Source organism: Sodiomyces alcalophilus (genome assembly GCF_042370955.1).
Source record: "Sodiomyces alcalophilus JCM 7366 unplaced genomic scaffold ACRALscaffold_5, whole genome shotgun sequence".
NCBI lineage: Eukaryota > Fungi > Ascomycota > Sordariomycetes > Glomerellales > Plectosphaerellaceae > Sodiomyces > Sodiomyces alcalophilus.
In genome coordinates, this window is record NW_027263536.1 from 929,000 (window position 1) to 952,581 (window position 23,582).

A 23,582-nucleotide genomic window follows, 5' to 3' on the forward strand; every position below is an offset into this window, starting at 1 on the left:
CTCGCAACCTGCACTCGGCCAACTCTAGAATCCGCCGCCTCCCGCCATCGACCGTGTCGTAACCTCTTTCTACCTCGATTTCCACGCTAACGAATCGGAGAACCGAACATGGTGAAACCATTGACCTTCAAAGGGGACAAGAAACCGAAGAAGAGAAAGCGCCCCGCCGCCGACGTCGATACCGCCGCATCGTCCGCCCACCCGTCGACCAGCTCAGCCGGACGCGAGGTCGCCGCCCGCCCAGAACAGGAGGATGACGACAGCTGGGTATCCGCCGAGGCCGTCACCGACATTGTCGGCCCCATCATGATTGTGCTTCCGACGGAAACGCCGTCGGCCCTAGCCAGCGACGCCCGCGGCAACGTCTTCACGCTGCCGATCGAGAACATAGTGGATGGGAACCCGGAGACGACAGAGCCGCATGACGTGCGCCAGGTCTGGGTCGCCAACAAGGTCGCCGGGACCGAGCAGTTTCGGTTAAAGGGCCACCATGGAAAGTTCGTCTCCCTCTCCCTCTCTTCCCATCTTTTTTGCCGCCAAAACACCCAATTGACACAAGACAACTCGGCAGGTTCCTCAGCTGCGACAAGGACGGCGCGTTGTCTGCCTCGTCAGAAGCCGTCACAGCTCTCGAATCCTTCGACATAATCCGCACACCAGACACACCGGGAACGTTCCAGATACAGACCCTGCGCGACACCTTTTTCCGCATTCGCGAAACACCGGCAACCGCCAAGGCATCGGCGGCGGATGTCGTCGGCGACGCGGATGACATTTCATTCAACACCACGTTCCGGATCCGCATGCAGGCGCGGTTCAAGCCGAAGATCAAGACGGCCAAGGAAGAAAAAGCAAAGGAAAAGATTACGCGGAAACAGCTGGAAGAGGCGGCTGGTCGAAAACTGGACGACGATGAGGTGAAACGGTTGAAGAGGGCAAGGAGGGAGGGGGATTATCATGAGCAGTTGTTGATGGTGAGAATTAAAGGGAAGCACGACAAGTTTGGATAGGTGGTGCGGAGATGGCGAGGAGCAGACGTACCACGGCAGACATACCCGGCCGAGGCATATGAAATGATACCCAAGTTTGGAAAATACCACAAGTGGATGGTGATGGAGGCACTGCTCTGCTCTTCTTGCATTGCACCATTGATCATAATAAGGGGTACGTTAAACGTTAGGTGGGGTATCTTCAGTGGTTCAACTCGGCCTCCAAGCTTTGACATGGCCATCCTCTCCAGCGGTGAACACGACCTGCTCGTCATCATAGAAGCAAAAGGCCCGAACTATCTCCTCGCCGTGGCCACCTGGCAACGCGACGCTCGACGCCTTGTCAAACACCCAGGTGTTGGGACCGTTGCCCCTGGTAAGGAACACCAGCTGGAATATTTGGCGACTTGGAACGACATTACAGTTAGCGGTTGCTGTCCTCGTACGCAGGAAACAAAAGAAAAAGAAGGAAAGAAAGATGTGAGCGAGTGGATCAGACTTACTCCTGGGATCCGACGCCGATGATAGCACCGCTTCCATCTACTTTGGTCGTCACGTTGGACACATACTGACACTCCAGCTCGCTGCGGACGTCACCAAAGTCGGCCACGGGGGTCCCCTTCTCGTACGTCTCGTCGAGGTTGAAGACGGAAAACTTCTCGTCGTGCGACAGCGCGTAGACTTCGGTGGCACTCAGGAAGCCGGCATGGTGCACCGAGCCGTGATTGAGGGTCTGAACGATCACCTCATCCTCGTCAGTGATACGGGTGTCGTAGATGTTGACCAGGCCATCGGTGGAGCCGGAAAGGAGTATGTTGGGGCCCTCGGACGGGTGGAAGCGCAGCTCTGTCACGTCGTCGCTGTGAACTTGGGTGTACTGGATGCGTTTGTCCGGCGTGCCTCGAACGTCCCTGGTGGCGAGTGAGAAGGGTCAAAGGGGGAAGACAGGGATTGCGATGAAAAGTGCAAGACGTACCAGAGCAGAATGGATGCTGCATGGTCGTGTAGTTCTGTGCCTACAGCCATGGCATGACTATTCGGCTCACATGCCAATGACAAGATGGGAGCCTCCGTCGCTGCGGTGTTCCCTTAGCCCCAAGCCCTGCAAGAGTACTCCAAGAGAGGAGCCTACCTTCAAAGCGTAGGACCTGAGCCTTCAATGGGTCTTGTCTGAGGTCCCATATTGAAGCCGAGCCGTCCTCTCCGGCGGTTGACACGACCGAGTTTAGCCCGTCGAAAGGCTTCAGGCACCTCAGATTTCCGTGGTTCGTCGGAAGCAGCGAGATGGGGCCTTGTTCGAGTTTTGCTGGGTTGAAGAGGGCGAGCTTTTGGTCTGATGTTATGGCCGCCAGCCCGGCGCCAACGCGGTGAATGTCGAGAACATAGACCTCGGGCCCTGAGAAGCGGTGCGCAGCTATAGGTGAGAGGAGGTACATGGTCGAATTCACTGCTGCTTCGTTAGTAAGCGGTATGAATACTGGCATCTGAATCCGCCACTGGCAAAGTTGTCTAACATTTAGGGCTTCTGGGAGAAATGTAGGATGTCTAAGTCCTATGAGAAGTTCTTAGAGTTACATACCTTTCTCAGTAAAATAAAATAAAATAAAAAGAGTGGCCCTCAAATCCCTGGAAATAAATGAAACGGCTCAAATCTTCGGGTCGTGCTTCATGAGATTTTCAGAAAGTCTTGTGGAAGGTTGAGTGAGCTGGTTGTGTACTCAGTAGGAGAGGGACAGTAAGCCCCACTACTCCACTTCCCGTGTACTGAGTACCCCGCTAATAAAGACGGTGGAAGAAGAACAGGACCGTACTAAGTAAGAACACGCCAATTGACTACGTACTGATTGTCGACGGGCCAGTCGGCGAGGCCGCGAGCTTCATACGAACCCGGGCCACTTCGATGGCTGAGCCGGACCAAGCGTGCGTGCCAGTCGTTCCCAGGGCAGAGGAGCACGAAAACTGCAAGGTCTAGTCTGTATAATCTACACTTCGGTGTTCTGGTTTAGATTGTTCCGCAGCTCTACTACAGCCGGGAGAGACTGCATTGATTCGTGACCAGAAAGAAAATCATCCAGCTGATCGAGTGCCAATTTCCTACTCCACTTTCTGGGATCGAACCTCCTCTTGATGTACTGCTCATTGATCCGCCGGTTATGAAGGGATAACTCTAGGAACTGCCGCTCGAAAGAGGTGCGAAGGAGGTACTCAATCCGGTGCGGGCTTCCAAGACGCGCATCTAGCATTCCGATGGCATGTTCCAGGTATGCTCGGTCTTCTTCGAACGTCATGTCCTCAGGAACATTATCGTTTCGCCATCCAGGGATGTCTGCGAGAAAGAGCGGGTGTTGGATGGCAGACGGAGCGGGAGTTAACTTGGCTGTATCCCAATCGATGACACTGCCACTCTGATTAGGTATGTTACGAGTGTTAGGAGGACTGTTAGACTTACCCAGATAGTCCCTTGTCACACACGATAATATTCCACGCATTCAAGTCTCCATGCTTTACTACAGGACGCCCATTATCGGGATAAGGTATAAGCTCGTCAATCTTAGACCGGCGATAGAGATAATGCGTTGGGTTACCCCAAGATGAGCTCCCTTGCAGCGTGCGACGAAGTCCTCTGTCCACCTCCTTTAGGAGCCATTCCCGGTAGGTTATCCTGCGTTCTGCTGATCGTCAAGTCTTAGCAGTATTTAATACACCACAAGTTGGAAAATTCAACTGACCCAGAGCATCGACAGGTGGAATATCTAATGTCCATAGGGAGAACAGGAACGATGCCAAGTGGTCGAGAAGTACCAGACGACGCTCCCTCGTCAATAGCCGCGTGTTCCAAGACCCCAAAGCATTTCCGTCAACATACTCCAGCACCGTATAACGCTCCGAGGTGTAGATGACGGCTGGGACTTGGAGTGTTGGCTGTTGCTGCTTTAGACGTCGTAAAAGACGTGCCCCCCTGGCAGCAAGTCCGCCAGCGTCAACGTCTCGCGGTATGCGAAGGCACCAGCGGCTCCCGCGATCGGATTGGATTCCGTAGATAATGTTCGATCCACCCTTGAAGGGTCCAGCTGTCGCCTTGAATCTCGCATTTTGAGCAGACGATATCTCTGCCAGAATCTCATTTATTGACGGTGATGGTATCATGTTGTACCGCAGTTGAGATGGACTGAGATGGGCTTCCCTGTTGAGCGTCGGGCTGCTAGCACATGCTTTCTCCAAATTACCAACTACCTACGAAGTACACTCAGAGCTCGATCAGTGAGTTTGTCTGACCAGATCCAGGTCAGAGGTACAGCTCAACATAAAGTTCCAAGCCTTCTCAGTCTGACCAGTCATCGGTGCCCTGAGGGTACTACGAATGGACGGCTCGGTATACTGAGTAACTCTTAGGAATATACCACTCTATTTTTCAGTAGTCCAAGTCACTACAAGACAATAACCCGAGTAGTGTCGTGACGTCCAGTACCGACGCAGGACTCGTAGCTCTTCGTATGCTAACCACACCCGCACAGACATCGTAATGTCGGGCTCGGTGCGGAATAATAAGCCGCCGAATGAAACTCGCGATTGCACAGTATATGGGCTAGACAGATATCACAGTACCAAGGCACCCCTCTAAACCAAACCTCGTTTCGCGCGAGCTCCTTATCGTCGACGTGGAGCTTCGGCCATGGACAGCTGTTCGGATGGCGTCACAACCACAACAGCGCAGCAAAACCTGTCGACTCTTCATCTTGCACTGTTTGCATCGTGACAATATCATGTCGCCAGTCTTTCTACAGCTTTCTGGGAGATAGAATTTGCCCAGCATGAAAGCCTGCACCCTCTGGCTTTTCCGTAAGCTTTAACCCTCCCCTTTCTCAACATGCGACATGGGCCAAGCCAAGCTGACCAGGTCCATCACCACACGCCCCAGTGCTCTTGCAGGCCGTCTTTGCTTTGGGTACCGATACGCAGAAGATCCTTGCGCATCAAGATGAGATTGAGACTGGGAACAACAAGGACGAACCTACGGCACAGCTCCAGGTTGAAGTTGTCGCAGAACAACACCACGAACCCGTTCCGCAGCCCGGTATGGCCGTTGGCAGATTCTACGAAAGGGCATATGCAAGTTACTTACGCTGAACAGGTGCCGACTTGGTCGAGGCGGCTCTTCACGAACTTCGCAATGTCCCCCCCCAAGCCCTCAAGAAGCCGCGACGACCCCGCTCCGTCCTCGATAACGTGCTTGAGCTCGCTTTGAATGCCCTCCCGTCCTTCACCATCAGCACCCCCCCGACCGAAAAGAAGCAACCGATTCGCGGACCATTGTCCGAAGCAGTTCGCCTGCTCGAGCAGGCCGCGCTGCAAAACAACTCGGATGCCCATTACATCCTAGCTAACATGAACTTTTATGGGACATACTCCCACCCAAGAAATTTGAAAGCCGCCTTCAACCACTTCAAGACGCTTGCCAGCGACCATGGCAACTCCACGGCCCAATACATGGTCGGCGTGTTCTACTCGACGGGACTCGGGAACGCCGTGGCCCCAGACCAGGCCAAGGCCATGATCTACTACACCTTCGCCGCGCTCCAGGGGGTTACCAGGGCGCAGATGGCCATTGGATACCGCCACCACAGTGGCATCTCGACACCCAAGAATTGTGAGCAGGCCACGAGGTATTACAAGCAGGTGGCGGACAAGGCTATCCAGTGGTACCGCTCGGGCCCGCCGGGCGGCATGGCCTGGGTCCCCGAGGCATATCGCATTGCCGACGAGGACGGTGGTGTTTACGGCGAAGGTGCCAGCGCTGCCAGTGCCGGTATGAACGCCATCCGAGCCGGGCCAAACTCCGATGCCAACGCCGCTATTGACGACGTCATCGAGTACTTGGATCTCATGTCCCAGAGGGGAGACGTAAAGGCGTCCTTCAATCTGGGAAGAATCTACTACGAAGGCCAGAGGGGCATGAAGAGGAACCTGGACTTGGCAAGGAAGTACTTTTTCATGGTAGCGAAGCGGTACTGGAGGAAGGACGGCCGTGTCATTGAGAACCACAAGCCGGGCATCGAGAAGGTCGCCGGCCGTTCCGCCGGCTACATCGGACGCATGTACTTGCGAGGCGACGGCGTCGAGCAGAGCTTGGAGCAGGCACATCGCTGGTTCACCCGCGGCATCTCCCACGGGGACCCGCAGTCCCAGTACGGCATGGGCCTCATGAAGCTGCATGGCTACGGCAAAGCCCCCAAAAATATCCGACTGGCCATGGACCTCTTCAAGGCGGCCGCGGAGCAGGATTACGGCCCGGCCCAGGTCGAGATGGGCGTCCTCTACCTAGACCAGGGCGGCCTCGAGGATGTTCGTATAGCTAGCAACTACTTCGAACTAGCCGCCCGGTACAACCTGATCGAGGCCAACTACTATCTCGCCGAGATGAGCTTCCACGGCGTCGGCAGGGACAAGACGTGCTCCGTAGCCCTCAACTACTACAAGAGCGTGGCCGAGAAGGCGGAACCCCTCGTCTCTACCTGGGCCGAGGCCAACCAAGCCTACGAGGCGGGCGATGTCGAGCTCGCCTTTCTCCAGTACGTCTTGACGGCCGAGCAGGGGTACGAACGGGCCCAGAACAACGCCGCCTACCTGCTGGACCCTCTGAAGTCGAGGCTGAGGCTACCCGACCTCTTGCGCTCTGGCGCCGAGACCGACGACCAGCCCGGCATTCTGGATAACCCGACCTTGGCCCTCATGTACTGGACCCGCTCGTCCCGGCAATACAACGTCGACTCGCAGGTCAAGATGGGAGACTACTACTACTACGGAGTAGGCACCGAGCCGGATACGAGCAAGGCCATCCAGTGCTATACCGCTGCTTCGGATTACTCCCAGAGTGCGCAAGCCCTGTGGAACCTGGGATGGATGCATGAGAACGGGATTGGCCTAACGCAGGACTATCACTTGGCTAAGAGGTTCTATGATCAAGCGTTGGCCATTAACGAGGAGGCATACCTGCCCGTGACCTTGAGTCTGCTCAGGTTGCGTCTGAAGAGTGCATGGAACACCTTCACCCACGGACCCATTCATTCTATTCAAGACGAGCCTAGTATGTGCTTTGCTGATTGTTTCCCATTCCGCCAATTCCCATTTCTCTCTTTGTCGTACTTGGGGTTTCTCCTTTGCAAGGCCTCCCGCTCGTCTCGTTACTGCTCGGTCCAGGCTAACATGGTCTCCTAGAACCCAACAAAGACTGGTCGTTGAGTGAATGGATTGCCAACTTTATGAAAGACACAGCCAACTACTACGACGACGACGACGGCGGCGGCTACTACGAGGACATTTACGACGAAAACACCATCCCCGGCGGCGATGGCGACATCTTGGGCGACGACGACCTCACTGAGGGTCTCATCATCGTCTTCTTGGCACTCTGCCTCGTCCTGCTCCTCTACTACAGACAGCAGATTCAGCAGCGCCGTCGGAGAGAGGAGGAGACGAGACGTCAACAGCTGCAGCAGCAGCAGGCCTCGGGAGCACAGGGACAACAAGCACCCGCACCCGCACCCGCACCCACGGCACCAGCGCAGCAACCTCCGCCACCGCCACAACAACAGCAACAGCAGCAGCAGCCACAGGAGAACCAGGGCCTGTTCCCCGGTCCCAATAACCCCGAGATCAACAATTGGCTGGCGGGCGGTTTCGGCCACTAAGGAGAAGGAATGCCACGACAGTTCCCCTTGTGCGACGGCTTTGGGGGTACTGGCGTTTTCTTTTTGTTTATGTAGTACACAAGGCTATCCCGCATGGTGGAGGCCTAAGAAGAAGCATACCAAGGAATGAGATTATGATCAAGTCGAAGCGAGGCGCCGCAGACACAATACAGAGGGAGGAGGATGTAGAGCGTCAACGTATCGTGAGAACCGTCTGCGAGAAAGTGGGCTAGAAAAGGAGATATCACGAGGACGAACGAGGAGGAACATACGAACACACACTTTGCATCAAGCGCATATCTGTCTTATGCTGACGGAGCAGTGGAAATGGGAAATGTCTAGTTTTCTCGTGTTAGTTGACGGTGAAGATCCATGGCAGCCAATCTACTCTGCAGGGTTGGAACTTATAACGTGCGCCAATGGACTTTGAAGACAGCTTGAGGATGAAGGCCGGGGTCCGAGACGACTTAGAAATCATGTCAAGAAACAGTTGAATAAAAGTGAATACGGTCGGTCGATGGTTCTACTGATTTGTTTTCTCCTTTTACCAGAGTTCCCACCTCCCAACAGATTCCCAGCGGTGGCTGGCTCCTCGAGGCCAAGCACAGCACAGGTCAGCTTAGCTCGTCTGCAAATCGCCATCTGTCTTGTTCAAGCTCACGGGGTCAAGTGGAAGAAAGATTGCTTGGTATATTAAGGATCAAATCGAATGTCTTCACCTCACGGGACAGGAAAGACCAGCGACTTGAAGGCATGCCAACACTGCGCGGTAAAAGACCTATAAGGAAAACCCGATGGTATCGAAGAAACGACTTGATTGACGACGGTGTAGGTGTGTTCGCACAGGCTTGCCCTCCTTAGCGGGTATCATAGTGCGGGAGACCGAGAAGGGAAGCAGAGAAGAAAAAAAATACATTCAAAAATTCAAAAGAAAACTTCCGGCTAAAGGGAAGGGAGAAGAGAAATTAGAAAAGTCGGGGATACAGTACGAGGGAGTCCAGAGCCCGTCTCTCAAGACGAGCCTCGCGAGGCCTTGAAGGCAACGGCCATGCGGACAAGATACTTTGGCCGGCGTCCGTTCAGTGCGGCTGAGCCGGGGAACCAGCAGGACTGATGCCCCCAGGCACGGGACCAGTGCTGCCCTCCATGTTACCCGTCAGCTCGGCAACACGAGCCTTGATCCGAGCGACACGCGATTCGATTGCTACAAGTGTGAGGAGTCAGTCCACGTTCTGCAAGCTCCGCGCAACCTGGTCCCAGGGTCCAACTTACTCTCTTCGCCACTCGTTTCGTCGTCACCATCTGCTGGAGGGGTGGTCGTGCTAGGAGTGGCCGCACTCTTCATCTCGTTCTGCCGCTGCGCAGCCCGCTCTGCGGCGTTCTTCCTAATCTGGGCCCATCGGTCCTGCGCAGGAGTGAGCTGAGGCTTGGGAGGCGCCGGAGCAGGCGCTGGCACTTTCTTTAACACGGGCAGAACCTCAGGCTTCGGCTCCGGCGCGCGTGTCTCCGGTCCACGATTGCGGCGCGCGATGGGCGGTGGCACCGCATTGTCGGAATCGTCGTCCTCGGGGACAAAAGCAGGTTGATCGACAAGAGGACCCTGGTCGAAGCGGGAGAATTCTCGGCGGGTCTCGTCGGCGTCATCCGTGTCCACACGCGACAGGTTATCACCGGTCGGGCGCGGTGAGGGAATGGCCGCCTCTGGCTCGGGAGATCGAACAGGTTCAGGTTCGGGTTGGGGCGCAGGCTGCGGCTGAGGCTCCGGCTCAGAGGCTTCGGGCACCGATGCCGGCGCAGCGGCTGGCTCTGGAGTCGCCTGTGCTGACCTGTCGTGGTGCTGCTGGAGCATGGTCTGGAGGTCTGCCGAGGCGTTTTCCGGAAGCTTCGAGTTTCGATTCCTGCGGCTAAAGAGTTTTCTGAGGCCCCCAGCGGCCTTATTCTCCTTTTGCATCTTCTTTTTCAGCTTGCTGTCATGGCTGTCGTCGGGCTCGGGGGTCGCCATGCCACTGCGCGCCGGCTCTACGGGGTCCTTGGGTAGCGGTGCGGGAACAGGTCCGGCGGCGGCATCTGGTCGGTCCGATGGATGGGAATCTTGGGGTGCCTCCACCTCCTTTTCCGAAACGAGAGGCTGTTCCACTACATCTGCGTCCTCGGCCTCTTGCGTGACGGCAGCCGCCGCCGCCGGCTGCCCGACTGGCACGGGCACAGCCTGCGACGCGACGGGGGACGCCTTGGGAGGCACTTGGGGCTGCTGTTCGTAACCGTTGGAGTGGCCGTTCGAGGCCAAGTGCGTGCTGCTGCTGCTGGTGATGTTGGGCGGCGCCGATCCCGTCATGCTCATGCCACGGCCGGCGTCGGAGTTGGACAGGTACGCCTCGCGAATGGCATCCTTGTCGTATTTGCTGGCCCACTTCATGGCGGGCGACGCCTCTTTCATGATAACAGGCTGCAGAGTCAGTACGCTGTTGGTTTTGTCCTTCATCAGATCGGCGTCTGCGCGGCCCCTGCGCTCCGGATGCCTCTGTTCCTGTTGGCGGGCCTGCTGCTCCTCATTTTGCCTGGCCTGCAACTGGGCCGCTGCGGCGGCGATACGGGCTTGCTGGTCGGGCCCAATGCTGGTTTTGCTGGCACCCAGGAAATTGGGCTCGAGCTTGGTTTTATCCAGGGCTTGTTTGCCCGTCGACTTGCGGCGGTTGACCCCCTTGTTGCGCCTCGTCCAGCTGAAAAAGCCCTTCTTCTCGGCAATGTAGGCGCCTTCCTGAGGCTCGGGCGCGGCTCCTAGAACCATTTCCTCCATGACGAGCCATCGGCCCGTCTTGATGACCGTCTCGATGACAGCGCAGCGTCCGAAAGCGGATTTCCTGTCGGGGGTCTCCTCGGGGGCCAGGCTGCTCATCCAAACCCACCAGAAAGCGTCGTCGAGGTCAAAGCGGGTGATGCTGGCGAGTTCGCCCGGCTCGAGGTGGCGATCGGATTCCAATCGAGGCCTGTGCGACTGGGAGCTTTTCTGCCGGATGTTCATGTCAATCGGGGGGAGGACCTTGTCCGGCGGCAGCAAATGGCTGGTCTGGCTGTTCACCTTCTCATCCACAAAGCCAGACGAGAGGAAGTCGGCCCAGGATGGCGTAGTAGGTCGTGCGAGATCGGTGGTTCCGCCGGAGAGCGGGGTCGTCCTTAGGCCCTGGGGTTTTCTAATGGCCGTCGTGATATCGTCGTCGTCGTCTTCCTCTTCAAGCGCGCTTGCGAAGCCGATGTCCTCGAAGCGTGACCAGGAGGCGTCGCGTAGGCTAGTAGAGTGTTTTGAGCTGGAGACTTGCGACTGGTTGGCGGAAGAGATGGCCTTGAGCACACGGCGGCATTCCTGGGCAAGGGCTTGGACGGGATCCTCGAACTCGGAAAATTCTTGTAAAGCGCGATCCTCGTCTCGAAACTGGAAGTGGCTTGCGCGGCGTAACAAGGCGAAGGGAGTTGGCGAAACCGTGTCAACGATCATGATCACCTTGTTGGTCGAGGTCTGCATGAGAGCCGGCTTCTGTGGGGGATACTCGGTTTCCTGTACGAGTTTCTGCAGCGACATGGGTAACATGGAGATGGTGCTTTGGGAGGACTGAGGAGCAAGTGACCTCAGATAGGCGAAAAAGAGGTGGCTCGAGGCATCGGCGGCCCTGCTTGTGGGTTAGTTCCGGGGATCTGTGTATGTATATGCATGCCGGCATGGCTGGGAGCTGAGTACAACTCACTTTTGCCATGCGTTATAGCCACCCTCGAAGCCGCTACCCGTGTCTTTGTGTTCGAACGCCCACCATGCGGCCATCCGAGAGAGCTTGCGGCCACCCATGCCATTCATCTTGCCGTGAGCGGCAATGGCTGCCAAGAGATCGAAAAAGTCGAAAATAATACATGATCGCGCGCCGTTGTCGACACTTAGAGGAATGAATGTTTTGAAGGAATCCCGGGCCATGTTGGAATCTGCAGTCCAGGCACGCTTTCGTTAGTTCAAGTCTTTCCCGAGACAACCCGCCAGATCGGTGAGACATAAGAGCACATACCATGTTCGCCGACTTTGAACAGCTCGTAGGCATCCCATCCGACTACACCACCCTGAAGTCTGCTCCAGCACCATTTTGTCACGCCCGCAATAACCTAATGACGAAAGGAGAAAAAGCAGAAAATTAGCCCATGCTCTTGGGGTTTGGCGGTGAAAATTCAAATTCGTCGCGTCCGACCCTAACATACCATTGGCTCGGTCATGCGAAGTTCCTGTGCCAGTGCATCGCCTCGGAGGCCATGGTTGCTGTCGAAGAAGTGACGGATAAAGGTGCGCACGGCGCTGGGATCGGATGTAGGGCGGAAAGGTAGTAGCAGGAAGGGGTGATCGAGGGCTGTAAATAGGTAGTGAGCCATTGGTCAGTCTCCGTTAGGTGTAGAAGTCAAGATTATAGTCAAAAACAAGTATGTGACATCTATAGAACATACCTCGTCCCTTGAGTTCCTCGGTGCATCGTCTGATCAGCTCCTGGATCTCCTCGGGTTCGACGCTGGTCCTGGCGTAGGCATCTTCCCAGAGCGGCTTGGGGGGCAGCTGGTCTGCGAGTTGGTCGAGAGCACCACCCTTTTTGGACTTCAACTTCGCGCCCCCGCCACTGCCCTTCAGGCGAGAGAAGAAGCTCGACATATTCACGCAATGCCTTGGAGGCTCAATGCAACTGATTCGTCTGGAATATCGAGTATGTTTGTCTAAAGATACCGAATCGAATCACACGAGTGATCGGAAGAGAATAGCGGGTGACGATGCTTTGCAGTAATTCGATAGTGCGCAATGTTCTGGATTACCCAATGCCGATTAGGTGAATGCTGGCGATGTAAGAGTAGCGCACTCTGGGTGAAGATTAATAGTAGTAAGGTAATGTTCTGGTATTGGCAACGGGTGTAATATTCGCGATGGCGATGTAGGAGAAGCAACGCAGACACGCGCGTTCTAGGGCAAGAGTGAGATGAGAGTAAGAGTGACAGAAAAAGGATGTTCAAGTCAATTGAAGATAGTTGTTGGCGTACGACGACTCTCTACGCGAAAGAGAGTGGAAAAGTAACGGATAGAAAGAAAAGAAGCACGGCCAGGGCTGCCGAAGGGTATCAGAAAGAAAACGACCGGACAGGTTGTTCAGGCAAGGAATCAATACCTAAGGAGTGAGTGCGTAAAGTAAAAAGAGGGGGAGGGCAGAAAGGAAGAAGTAAAAAAAAGGAGGAGGGAGGAGGGACTCGCGATGAACTGAACAGAGGAACAAAAAGGAAAGAGCCAGACGCGCTCGCTGGCGAGGTTTCTGTGGATGGCATGGGCCTGATTGTCACATTCAGGGGTCAAGGGGAGAAGGGGTACAATGTAATACCGTACCTGACGGTAGTTTGATTCGACAGAGGAGGGCCAGGGGTATCTTGGCTACCCATTTATCGTGGTGAAAGCACCTGGAAAAGCAACCAAGTACGGATACCTTTGATGAGACGCTGAAAGGTACGGATACTTGATTCTTTGCGCCCATATAGGGCTCAAATAGGAATAGCGTCGAGGAAAGAGGGGTTCAGGAGTGGTACCTCCCGTCAGCCCTCTCTTGTTTCAATGGCTGCTCGGAGGTTAGCATACTTTGTACATCCATCGAATCGAGGTAGACAATCGGTATTACATGGTTAATGGTAGAGTCAGACAGATAGCCCATTGAACGGGAAAACCTCGTAGGTAGGTAGGTATAAGTTGACGGCAGTGTACTGTCACGGTACTTCTGTTAGCTCCTCGGTACATCCAAGACACAAAATGCACTAACCCGAGTGGAACGAACCACTGACCCGGTTGTCACACTTAAATGAGGACTTCTCAGACCGGCGCCAGACCGTTGGATGGCGTATCCCAACGGCAACCACCAATTAGCACCATTGCTTTACAACGACTTCATCCATACTAAGTAGATGAACACTGGGAATACCTTATGTTCCTCGCATACTTCGTACCTACAAAGTAAATCTGCCGTTTTATCCAACACCCGTGTCCGGTGCGACGGCTCCAGCCGGTGAGCCCCATAAATTTCCCGTCTTCCCACCAGCCCCCAACGGACTTCGGTGTCGGTTTGCCAGAACAGCGCCTAGGAGGCATCCCATCTGGACTGGATCTGTTGGCTTTACCAGAATTTCGACGTCTGCCAATGTAGCCGAGAAATTCCCCAAATCCCGTCACCCCTCTGCAAGTCTTCCACTGGACCAAACCGGCGACACTGCCTGATGTAATAGTGGATTGGATGTCGGGCCTGCATCGCGAATTGTGAGCTGGCATCCAACCAGGCGGTGCCATCGATACCCGACGTGGAACCATCATCCATGCCTGGGGTCAACCTGCTACGACGTCATCTGCGGCCTGTCTTGTTTTGCGTGCATCGCCTGCCATCGGCATGGTGCGTACTAGATGGGTATAGTTGTTGCGGACTTCCTCGTCCGTGGGCCTGATATGCTGCGCATCGTCTCCCTGATTGCTCGCTTCTCCATACATCTGCGTGTGCACAGGCGGAGCATGTTTTCCTGAACACCGACTATTGGGCTTCAACTATCTGTTGACTCCATAGCCCGGCATCATGCTGCTAGGCCTGTCTGGTTGGCGATGCTTTATAACCGTACTGCTGGGTCTAACCCCAGCTGGGATGCTTCCAAGGCAAAGACGTGGATATAATCCATGTGCAACTGTTACCGCTCAAGCACACGGAGTAGAGATGATCGGTACGGCCAAGAGAGGTTGCGGGCCCGTGGTATGCATGCCGATATTGCAAGAAAAGCGCTTTTTTACCTGTTTCATAGCGTGGTGGATGAGGGAGAACTGCGGACATCTACATGTTCAAAAACAGCCAATCTATCATTTACTTGATGTTCGCTATGACGTTCAGAACCTCGCAGGTCGCATATGAACACAGTTCCCTAGCCACCGAGATATTGAGCCCCGTCCCGTGGAAAGAGACACGAAACTCCAACACCCTGCCAGATGCAGAGAACTCCGAGATAAAAACATAGCTATGAAAAATGGAAACAAAAGGGCCATGAAATCATGCAGTAACCTTGACTTCCTCCGCCTCCACATGCACCCCGACCTTTACCACTTCCACCGTCCTCTTTTTACCCTCCTCTACTTTGCCATCCTTCTCCTCCACTTCCTTCTCCGCAACAGCCGTCTTCGCCAGCTCCGTTTCAACCTCCACCTTCTTCACCATAAGAGTGCTGCCGCCCCCGCCTCCAAGGTCCCAATCAATCTCGGCCTTGGCCCCGTACCTCTGGATCAGCCACTCATTGGCCTTCCGGAAGTGGCCGCAGTCGAAGAAGCCGCGGGAGGCGCTCAGCGGGCTAGGGTGCACGCTCTTGAGGACGAGGTGGCGGGTCTGGTCGATTTTGACGACGCGGCGGGCGGCGGGGGAGCCCCAGGCGATGAAGACGACGCCCTTGGAGCGGCGGGCGGCGGCGAGCTCAATCACGCGCTGCGTGAAGCGCTCCCACCCCCGGTTAGAGTGCGAGTTGGCCTCGTGGGCGCGGACCGTGAGGCACGCGTTGAGGAGGAGCACGCCGCGGTCGGCCCACGGCGTCAGGAGGCCGCGCCTCTCGGGAGGGGGGGTAAAGGTCGGGTAGTCCTTCTGCAGCGCGATGTAGATGTTTCGGAGAGACGGCGGGGCGGGCGTGGGAGGGCGGACGGAGAAGGCTAGGCCGTGGGCTTGGTTGTCGTTGTGGTATGGATCCTGCCCGAGAATGACCACCTTTACCTTGTCGAACGGACAGTGGCGCGACCTAGAGGGCGAAGCGGTGGGAGTCCCGTCAGCACATCTGGCCATACTGCGTCGAAGAAGAAGACGGCGGGGTGGAAACAAGACACGACATACCAGGAATACACGTCCTCCTTGGGCGGGAACCACCGCCTTCCATTGCTCATTTCACGGTGGAGAAAGCGCTTCAGGTCGAGGAACTCCTTGGTAACAATATCGTCCTTGAGCAGGGCCAGCCAGCTCTCGTGCAACGTGTCGATTTCGAGCTGTAGGAGCTGCCTCTGCTCGTCTGTTAGACTGGCCGCCCACTTTTCCTTGTCAAACGCTGCCGCGGTCTTCGCAGAGGGTTCCGAGTTCTTGGGCGTGACTGTCGTGCTGAAGAAGGACGTGATGCTGCCATTCTGCTTGGCCTTTTTGGAATCAGAGGTCTGCTCATTGCTGGCCTTGCGCTTCAGGGTCGACATCTTGCTGCAGAATCCAAAGGTGCGCCTCAAGGTCAAGCTATCGCCTAACTTTTCACTCGGGTAGTAGACAGGGGAGGTACGATTAGGTGGCCGCCGAATAGATGGAGAATGCCGTGGGAGACGATAGGAAGAGGTCAGAAGCCGGGGGACGAAGTAGTGCTTGGGAAGGTGTCGAATGTTAACAGATTGGCCGTGAAGAGACATGCAATGCAATGCTTTACGCCAGTCAGGATGCCAAGAGGTGATACAGGAACAGAGCTGTGGTCCGAGTACGGAGTGAGAACCCTGGTCGAAGAAAACGCGTCCCGTCGCCTTGAAGAAGCGAACACTAAGACCGAAGAAGAGCGCGGTGTGCACGTCATTAACGCGTCTCACCGAGACCATCATTTCGCGTTTAAACCCCACATCTAGCTACAGATACTGGAACTGCCATTAAATATAGAGGCTGCCCTATCAAGAACGGAGAGGCTTTGTAACCGAAAATCTAATCATATAATACAGCAATTATTATACTCTTCCCAATTTCTCACTCCTTTTTATCGCAATGCCATTGTCTCGCCAAACTCCAATTGTATCCCGGCCCAGTCATATGAAAGGATAGCAGGCCTGCCACAACGCCAGACAATGCTCAATCACAAATCAGTAGAATCATGGCAAAAGCAGCCTGTATGCCGCTCTGCTCTCCGCCCTCTTGAAACTCATTGATGCTCGTTGTCCTCTCTCGCTTTTGCGTTCATGGATCGAAACGCCTTCTTGCCAACCTCGTAGCTGCTGATCATAATGGCGCATGCGGGCGCGACCTTCAACGTCCGCGGTATCCAGCCTTTCCAGAGACCCCGGATACCCTCCGTGTGGAAGATGTGCCATAGAAAGCGCGTCATGTTTCTCCCCTCTGCAACGGCGTTCCGGGCAGAGTTTTCCGCCGTCGATGTTCCCCGGTGTACTTGGATCCGTGTCTTGCCCACGTCGAAGGGCATCGTGATTATGGCTGCAATCGACCCCGACACAGCACCCGCGATGAAACTGTCGACGAAAGTATCCGCGTGTTTGCCCCGGCCTGCCAGGTTGTGCAGCAAGCCGGCCTCCGATTCTCTCATCGCAGTCAGCCTCCTCCGGACCTTCTCGTAGCCCCACCAGTAGATCCCGGAAAAGGGCACGTCTCTCCACAGAGTCAGCGTCAGACCCCTCCATAGGGATCTGTAACCATGGGCGCTGACCATGTCCTGAACCTCGCGGAATGTAGTCGCGAGGTGGCCGGTGGTCGAGGAACCCGCTGTCGCCTGGAGTCGAGTGCGGAAGAGTTCAATCGGGCTAACTGCGCCGACGGCTAGCACGCGCGCAACGGACCCGGCGATTAGCGGAGCCGAATCGTCCCCGAACCGATGCGCAATCGGACTCTTCGAGTTGTACCGAAGCCAGTCGTAGCCGGTGAAGTAGATGATGTTGGCAGGGACGGCCATGACCAAGGTCGGCGACAGACCCCTCCACAGGCTCCGGAGCCCTTCGTTCCGCGCAATCTTTCTGAGCCCATCCATCGTCGAGCTGATCGTCCTCCGTTCCATCTCCTCCACGGCGCATTCTGCTGCTGGCGTGGCTGCTGCCGCCACCGCGCCCGACCGGGGCGGCATTGCGACGCAGTACTCGGCATTGTTGTTCATGAAGAAGACCTCTCGGCAGCAGGCTGTCACCCCGATGTTGGTGGAGGGTATCGCGTTTAGGTTTTTCGTAGTGAGGACGGTCGGGGAGAAGCCGGTCGAATTGCCCGTATGCACAGGTTGGGATTGCCATCGGACTCGAACGACATCGAGCGGGGTCACTGGTGGATTCGGTGTTAGCCAAAGATTGCCTGTTCGCGGTCATGATTCCCCCAAACCAAACGAAACGGCAACAACTGCAAAGGGAACGTAGGAACGTACTGAGGAGCGAGGTGAGGAAACTGCCCGACATGGCAGAAAACATCTTTTGGGGCGCCGTGAGATCATCTTCTACCCTCGCCCCGGTCTCTTTTTTCGTCGGTGAAACAGGCAACATGTTGAGAGAACCGTCCCGGCCGAACGTGTCCTTGAGATAGCCTTCCGTAACCCGGAATGTCATGGTCATGGCGACCAAGGCCGCATGGTCCGATAACTAGGCAGGAACAGGAGAAGCCAAAAAGGAGAACCCCTCCGGGCTCAGTTGGAGGTTCGATGGCTGGTTTCGGCCACGGAGATGGGGTATTCGATAGAAGGGAAAGGAAAATCGATGGCGAGAGCACGAGGCGATGAAGTTACTGGGGTGGCGCCCTTCGTCATCGAGAGGTAATGTGTGCCACTAATTTAAAGAAGTCGAAAATACCGAGGCCTTTTTTCCTACCGGAGACCCAATGGCAAATGGGAGGAGTACAAACTGATGTCACCAGCTCCGATAACCTCCAATTGGTCAGATGGCCTAGCTTAGTAATCCTGACTCCAACGGTCAAGTTGCCTCTGTCGCCCCTCTTATGAAGTACACTGAATCTGAATCCCGTCACTTGTACCTCACGCTCCGATGCACCCATTTCACCGTACACTTATTCGTACTGTCGCCTAGGTTGGCTGAGTCTACGACTTCATCTCCCACAGGTATTCGCTTGCGCCCATCTTCTTGGGGGAATCCCTCGGTTGCAACAATGTCTATCTGAAGCATTCATATTCCACCTACTGGGGACATCTCATGACATTCCGAGAACTGTCGTCCCCGTTCCTCTGAGCTCATCCCGAGTTCACTTTGAGCATCTTTAGACCGAGCATATCAACATGGAAGCCGATCCCAAACTCGACTCGGAGCTAGCCTCGTTCCGTCAGCAATGGCGCTCCGAGCTTCAAGCCAAGAAACAGGGGGATCGGTCTGAAAAGAGGACGTCGCTTCACGCCACAGCTGTCTCGTCTTCGCAACCAGCGCCAGCGCCAGCGCCGCGGTTAGAAGCACCCAAGGCGTCCGCGTCCGCATCCCACTTGGACCATGACGATTCAAATGAAGACTATGTACGGACTCGTACTTTCGACGAACCGGCTGGCACATCGTCGTCGGGCAGGACTCTGGCGCACCCCAGTACTCTAGATGACAAAGAGCCCGTCTCGGCACTGGACCATTTTGAAGCGGCCGTGGAAAAGGAAGCTGTTGGAAGTTTGGGGGATAGTCTGAAGCTCTACCGAAAGGCATTCAGAGTGAGTCCTTTATCCCTGCTGCATGCATCTCAGGCGTGCATCTGACGTGTCCACTCTATAATAGATGGACAGCCATGTGGACATGGTATACAGGAAGAAGCACTTTCCGGGACCCCTCCGAAAGCCATCCGGTCCAAGCTCCCAGCCAGGTTCCACCGAACCAGCAACCAAGGGGTCCAGCGGCGCCCAGAATGTAGAGGCCGAGCAGCCGCAGTCCATCAAGGATTTGGTAGCGAGCTTCTCGGATCTCTCCATCGCATCTGCGCCGCCTCCCGTCGAAGGTGACCCGCCACCCCCCTGCCCCATCGCTGATGTCCCGCAGGAGGTTCTCTCTCAAATCCTGACGGACCTGGCCGTCTCCGACGTCGGAGACTTTGCCCGACTATCGCTCGTCTGCAAGCGCTTTGCCTACATCGTCGCGGCGGACGACCAGATCTGGAGGTGCGTGTGTCTGGGCCGGGAATTCGGCTTCCAGGGGATGCACTATCACTGGCAGGCGGGGGTGACGTGGGAGCCACTCCCGGACGAAAGTGGATTGGGAGAGGAGGGCGAGTTTGTGACCATGGAAGAGCTGGCCCGTCGCCGGCGAGAAGAGAACCTCGCCATCACCGTATCGCTGTACCCAGAGTACGGCTCGTGGCAACGCATGTTCCGCCAGCGGCCGCGTATCCGCTTCAACGGCTGCTACATTAGCACCGTCAACTATATCCGGTCCGGCCAGGCCTCGACAAACCAGATCACCTGGAACACTCCCGTCCATATCATCACGTACTACCGGTACCTGCGCTTTTTCCGGGACGGCACCGTCATCAGTCTCCTCACCACTGCGGAACCGGGCGATGTCGTCCACCACTTGACCAAGGACCTCCTCGCGCAGCACCGGGGGGGTGCCGCGCCGCACCTCCCTTCGATCGTCGTCCAGCATGGGCTTCGCGGCCGGTGGCGTCTGTCGTCGATGCTCGACCACCCTGACGGTCCGGTCCCTCCCAAGGACGCCGAGGGCGAGCTGTTCATCGAGACGGAGGGCGTCGGGCCCAAGTACATGTACCGGATGGACCTCTTACTACGAAGCGCCGGCCGAGGTACTCGTAACAACAAGCTCGTGTGGAAAGGGTTTCACAGCTACAACAAGCTTACTGACGACTGGGCTGAATTTGGACTGAAAAACGATAAGCCGTTCTTCTTTAGTCGGGTACGGAGCTACGGAGTTGGCGAGTAGGTTCCGTTTTGGATCCCTGGCGCCGAACAGATTCGTTGTATATACTTCGTACGTTCAGGTGCTGGATCTCATTGGTAGATGAGCTCCGGGGTGAGAATCTCACTTGTACATTTCATGATTTTCTTACCAAGCTCAGTACTCTCTGGCGTATCGTGTATGGCAACAGGGGGCACTGGCATTATCCGAGGCGGAAAGGCTGGAAAAATCAGCACCAGACCTTTGGCATCGTCCTTTTTCGCATATATCGTTGGACTTGGTGAATATCGAGTTCGATGACGGGAAGATATGCTCGCTCGTGGCCCAGAATGACTCGGCGGACCAGATGATGTCGAAATTATTCAAGAACATCACCACATCCAATTTAAATTGAATATCGCCATGACATGGATATTGGGACAAGTAAGTCCCAGAAGACCGATCACCAAGCAATGCTACTGCAAAAGCTCGTGCTGCAAAGCGAGTATCTCCATGGTTCATGCTGCGCGTGAAAGCTGTCGGGATAGCGGAGGTGGCTGGTGTCGAATGCGTAACACATTCACGTGTTGCTTCAGGGGGGTCCCGGACCTTGGTTAATAAACACTGAATGAACTCCTTGCGGATGGAACCGTGGTACCTCTTCTGAGACGGGAGGTTGGGACAGTATTATAGAAGAATGGTCGCAACAAATTCTGGGGCGCTGTCTGTGGCCGTTGCGACTTGTCGTCCTCTCGCTCATTGGTGCAACGGCACAAGCAGGATGCACGCCAGTGAGTTAGCAGGGCTGTTCATGGCCCTCGCCCCATTCTATGATCGATTTGGCGTCAGCGGTAAAGCGGTGTGTTGGTGTTGGGTTGGCATGTCGGCGCAGCAGACTCCCAGTCCATGTCAATGTTGGCGGTGATGAAAGCGGCATGTGTGATATCCCGTTCTGTTGAACGGCGAGGAGGAAAGTGAAAGTGTATGAGAAAAAGACCTCGACGGAGGACGTGTGCTTATCTTATCACGGTGGGCTTCGATGCGGCGTTGAGCTTATATGGGCGGAATGGACCGTATCGGGAAACCCGGGATGGCGTGCTATGAGGTGATCCAAGGAAAATTGACGGCGCAGCATCTGGGGACGATGTAGCGCAGGTCAAGTCGACGCTAGAGCATTGAAAAGAGGGATTAGCATCAGATAACCACTGCCTCTCCATTTTATTTCGTATTCCTATGTTGAATCGAGATGACGAGCTTCGCTATCATTGTATATCGATGGCGTCTTATCATGTGCGAAAGGTTTGCGTTTGCGACGATCAACGCCCTAATGCTTATGACGCGAGGTTTGAAGGACTTTGCAATGTGTTGATGTTGAAAGGACAGAGGGTCGAGCTGACTCGTGCCTGTGGCGTGCGATGGCGCTGCCGGCTCCTGGCACGCTGGCTTAGGTCGGCGGTGATGCGCATTGCGTTTCCTAGTCTTTCTTGTCCACGGCAGACGGAGTAGGTACTATCCGTTGACTAGGTAATTAATCCGGGGTAATACCCAGAAGGCGGGGTGGTGAAGGTCGACTCTCGAGGGTGGTCTCGCGAACGTCCCAGGTCGGAGACTGGAAATGAATAACGTATGTGTCATGATTGGTGCAACTTAGTCATCGAATGGTCACTGGACTGGACATGTAAGAACGACGATGGCAATGCATCGAAACGATAGGCTCTTCGCCCACGACCCTTTGTTGTTGAGACACTACACGTGTAGGTCTGGCGGCACCACGATATTAGTTCGTGGGTCGAAGCAGGAACCCACCCGTGAAAGGGATGCCAAGATGTCGTCCCTGCGGCATGCAGGGATGAATGCAGCCGGGCGGGGCGTTTCGGATGTTTAATGTGGACACACTCTCTTTGGTGCATATCAGGGTAACCCGGTCATTCCCGATTAGGTAAGTCAGCATGGGATGTGGGGCTAGGCGAAGTGCTGGGTTCACGTTCTTCGAGCCATGTCCCTGCAGGTTTGTACAGTAGGTAATTTGTACGTCCGACGCAACGCACATTTTTCTTCGCAACGGATTTCACTACTGACCGCAGCAACAAGACGAGAGAAGCAGATAGGGGCCAAGTCCTTGGTAATCAGTATAAGGGTGTTGCGAAGTCGAAAAACGAAGGCCAAAATACTGAGCCTACAGTATTCGTATCTTGGTACTTTGTCAGTCCAGAGAACAACGACGCATTGACCAACGGGATAACTTGCGCTACTGACTGAGTAAGGGCGAGAGCGATAGGCGGTGTCGCCATCACTGCTCGGGAAAACGCCATTGAATCTGTGATAAGAAGCTGTGATCAACCGAACCGAGCTATAGAGATACGATAGATTGCCTTGATTCCATACCTTAGGCTCGTAGGAGGCTAAGCTATATATAGGCTATGCCTCGGCTAAATACAACTAATAGGAATCCCCTTCTAGTAGCCTGTTTTATCCATAAGCCACACTAGCTCTAGTGGCTAATAGCCTAGGAGCTTGGAGTCCTAAATCCGCGCTGCGTAGCCGTACTAGTATAACTATATTTATATAACCTATTTAGTTATATAACACACCCCCTATTTCGAGCTGTTTATTTAAAAACACTTAGAATATACCCAGGCTAGAATTATACTATAGTCAAAATAGCTTTAAAGAGCCGTTTAATAGAAGACTATAAAGGAAAACAGGTTTAAAAGAGATATAAAAATAATATAAAAGAAATAAAAAGGGATAATTAGAATAAAGCAAATAGGTAGCCTAGAATAGTAACCTAAGAGTAATATAAGCTAGAGGTTAGTAGGCGGCTCGCTATATATAATTTTTGTAGCCCGGTAGCCGAAATCGAGTTCTTTTAGTTAAATAACCTTCTTGTTAACGATTTTTAACGGTTTTTAACGATATTTTTTTATTTTTTCACTTCCCTAGCTCTTATTTTTTTATTCTATTCTCTCGTTATAGTAAGCCGAGCTCGAAAACGGTTAGAAGAGCTATATAAGTGCTAATAGGGATAGGCTCCTAAGAAAAATAATACCCCGGCTAAAAAGGCCACTAAGAATACTACCGTTAAGTTAGGTTAGGTCTCTAAGCCCGTTAAAGTAAGTTAATTATTAGTAAAAGAGTCGAGTACTTTTTACTAATCGAGCTATAGAAGAATACCCGTAAGGCCGCTAAAGATACCGCTAATACCGCCGCCGCCGCTAACTCCTCCGCCGCCGCCACCTCCACCGCCGCCGCTAACCCCGATATCGCCGCCAAGGGCTTTAGTAGCTCGGTAACCGCTCC

The 23,582-nt window shown here is 54.7% G+C and overlaps 10 protein-coding genes across 10 annotated transcripts; 3 read left to right on the top strand and 7 right to left on the bottom strand.

Annotated features, from left to right (window-relative positions):
* Positions 1-108: 108 nt before the first annotated feature.
* Positions 109-1,010, top strand: ACRALDRAFT_1071604 (uncharacterized protein; the record flags this gene model as incomplete). The annotated part of the gene is made up of 2 exons (XM_071017880.1): positions 109-497; positions 572-1,010. The coding sequence occupies 2 exons, from the start codon at positions 109-111 to the stop codon at positions 1,008-1,010; spliced, it is 828 nt and encodes a 275-aa protein (XP_070874038.1).
* A 189-nt stretch (positions 1,011-1,199) lies between these two features.
* ACRALDRAFT_2042830 (uncharacterized protein) lies at positions 1,200-2,425 on the bottom strand (the record flags this gene model as incomplete). Its single annotated transcript, XM_071021289.1, has 4 exons — positions 1,200-1,395; positions 1,493-1,900; positions 1,966-2,065; positions 2,122-2,425. 4 exons carry the CDS (start codon positions 2,423-2,425, stop codon positions 1,200-1,202), a joined length of 1,008 nt encoding a protein of 335 aa, XP_070874039.1.
* Positions 2,426-2,635: 210 nt separating this feature from the next.
* Positions 2,636-4,328, bottom strand: ACRALDRAFT_211681 (uncharacterized protein; the record flags this gene model as incomplete). The annotated part of the gene is made up of 6 exons (XM_071023754.1): positions 2,636-2,706; positions 2,831-2,948; positions 2,978-3,366; positions 3,458-3,661; positions 3,698-4,223; positions 4,266-4,328. 6 exons carry the CDS (start codon positions 4,326-4,328, stop codon positions 2,636-2,638), a joined length of 1,371 nt encoding a protein of 456 aa, XP_070874040.1.
* Positions 4,329-5,120: 792 nt separating this feature from the next.
* Positions 5,121-7,678, top strand: ACRALDRAFT_1034909 (uncharacterized protein; the record flags this gene model as incomplete). Its single annotated transcript, XM_071014982.1, has 2 exons — positions 5,121-7,074; positions 7,206-7,678. Coding segments are annotated over 2 exons (2,427 nt in total), but the record flags the coding sequence as incomplete, so codon positions are not given.
* A 664-nt stretch (positions 7,679-8,342) lies between these two features.
* On the bottom strand, positions 8,343-12,868 carry ACRALDRAFT_1082595 (uncharacterized protein). The gene is made up of 6 exons (XM_071019330.1): positions 12,155-12,868; positions 11,915-12,060; positions 11,728-11,821; positions 11,419-11,647; positions 8,951-11,343; positions 8,343-8,882 (listed from the first exon to the last, which is right to left on the bottom strand). Exons 1-6 carry the CDS (start codon positions 12,351-12,353, stop codon positions 8,758-8,760), a joined length of 3,186 nt encoding a protein of 1,061 aa, XP_070874042.1. The 5' UTR covers positions 12,354-12,868; the 3' UTR covers positions 8,343-8,757.
* Positions 12,869-14,550: 1,682 nt separating this feature from the next.
* ACRALDRAFT_1082596 (uncharacterized protein) lies at positions 14,551-16,118 on the bottom strand. Its single transcript, XM_071019331.1, has 2 exons — positions 15,577-16,118; positions 14,551-15,484 (listed from the first exon to the last, which is right to left on the bottom strand). The coding sequence occupies exons 1-2, from the start codon at positions 15,921-15,923 to the stop codon at positions 14,755-14,757; spliced, it is 1,077 nt and encodes a 358-aa protein (XP_070874043.1). The 5' UTR covers positions 15,924-16,118; the 3' UTR covers positions 14,551-14,754.
* Positions 16,119-16,326: 208 nt separating this feature from the next.
* ACRALDRAFT_1082597 (uncharacterized protein) lies at positions 16,327-18,225 on the bottom strand. Its single transcript, XM_071019332.1, has 2 exons — positions 17,840-18,225; positions 16,327-17,739 (listed from the first exon to the last, which is right to left on the bottom strand). Exons 1-2 carry the CDS (start codon positions 18,021-18,023, stop codon positions 16,622-16,624), a joined length of 1,302 nt encoding a protein of 433 aa, XP_070874044.1. The 5' UTR covers positions 18,024-18,225; the 3' UTR covers positions 16,327-16,621.
* A 472-nt stretch (positions 18,226-18,697) lies between these two features.
* On the top strand, positions 18,698-20,327 carry ACRALDRAFT_1057737 (uncharacterized protein; the record flags this gene model as incomplete). The annotated part of the gene is made up of 2 exons (XM_071015921.1): positions 18,698-19,108; positions 19,173-20,327. The coding sequence occupies 2 exons, from the start codon at positions 18,698-18,700 to the stop codon at positions 20,325-20,327; spliced, it is 1,566 nt and encodes a 521-aa protein (XP_070874045.1).
* Positions 20,328-20,395: 68 nt separating this feature from the next.
* Positions 20,396-21,042, bottom strand: ACRALDRAFT_211686 (uncharacterized protein; the record flags this gene model as incomplete). The annotated part of the gene is made up of 3 exons (XM_071023755.1): positions 20,396-20,429; positions 20,467-20,918; positions 20,953-21,042. The coding sequence occupies 3 exons, from the start codon at positions 21,040-21,042 to the stop codon at positions 20,396-20,398; spliced, it is 576 nt and encodes a 191-aa protein (XP_070874046.1).
* Positions 21,043-21,078: 36 nt separating this feature from the next.
* ACRALDRAFT_2020368 (uncharacterized protein) lies at positions 21,079-21,499 on the bottom strand (the record flags this gene model as incomplete). The annotated part of the gene is made up of 3 exons (XM_071020010.1): positions 21,079-21,279; positions 21,311-21,449; positions 21,489-21,499. 3 exons carry the CDS (start codon positions 21,497-21,499, stop codon positions 21,079-21,081), a joined length of 351 nt encoding a protein of 116 aa, XP_070874047.1.
* Positions 21,500-23,582: the final 2,083 nt, after the last annotated feature.

Coding starts and splice junctions, on each gene's coding strand:
- ACRALDRAFT_1082595 (XM_071019330.1), bottom strand. CDS start 12,353: ATGTCGAGCTTCTTCTCTCGCCTGAAGGGCAGTGGCGGGGGCGCGAAG. Junction 12,061..12,154: donor CGAGGAACTCAAGGGACGAG/GTATGTTCTATA, acceptor ACCTATTTACAG/CCCTCGATCACCCCTTCCTG. Junction 11,648..11,727: donor GTTCAAAGTCGGCGAACATG/GTATGTGCTCTT, acceptor CCTGGACTGCAG/ATTCCAACATGGCCCGGGAT.
- ACRALDRAFT_1082596 (XM_071019331.1), bottom strand. CDS start 15,923: ATGTCGACCCTGAAGCGCAAGGCCAGCAATGAGCAGACCTCTGATTCC. Junction 15,485..15,576: donor AAGGAGGACGTGTATTCCTG/GTATGTCGTGTC, acceptor TTCGCCCTCTAG/GTCGCGCCACTGTCCGTTCG.
- ACRALDRAFT_1082597 (XM_071019332.1), bottom strand. CDS start 18,023: ATGACCATGACATTCCGGGTTACGGAAGGCTATCTCAAGGACACGTTC. Junction 17,740..17,839: donor TTTCCTCACCTCGCTCCTCA/GTACGTTCCTAC, acceptor CGAATCCACCAG/TGACCCCGCTCGATGTCGTT.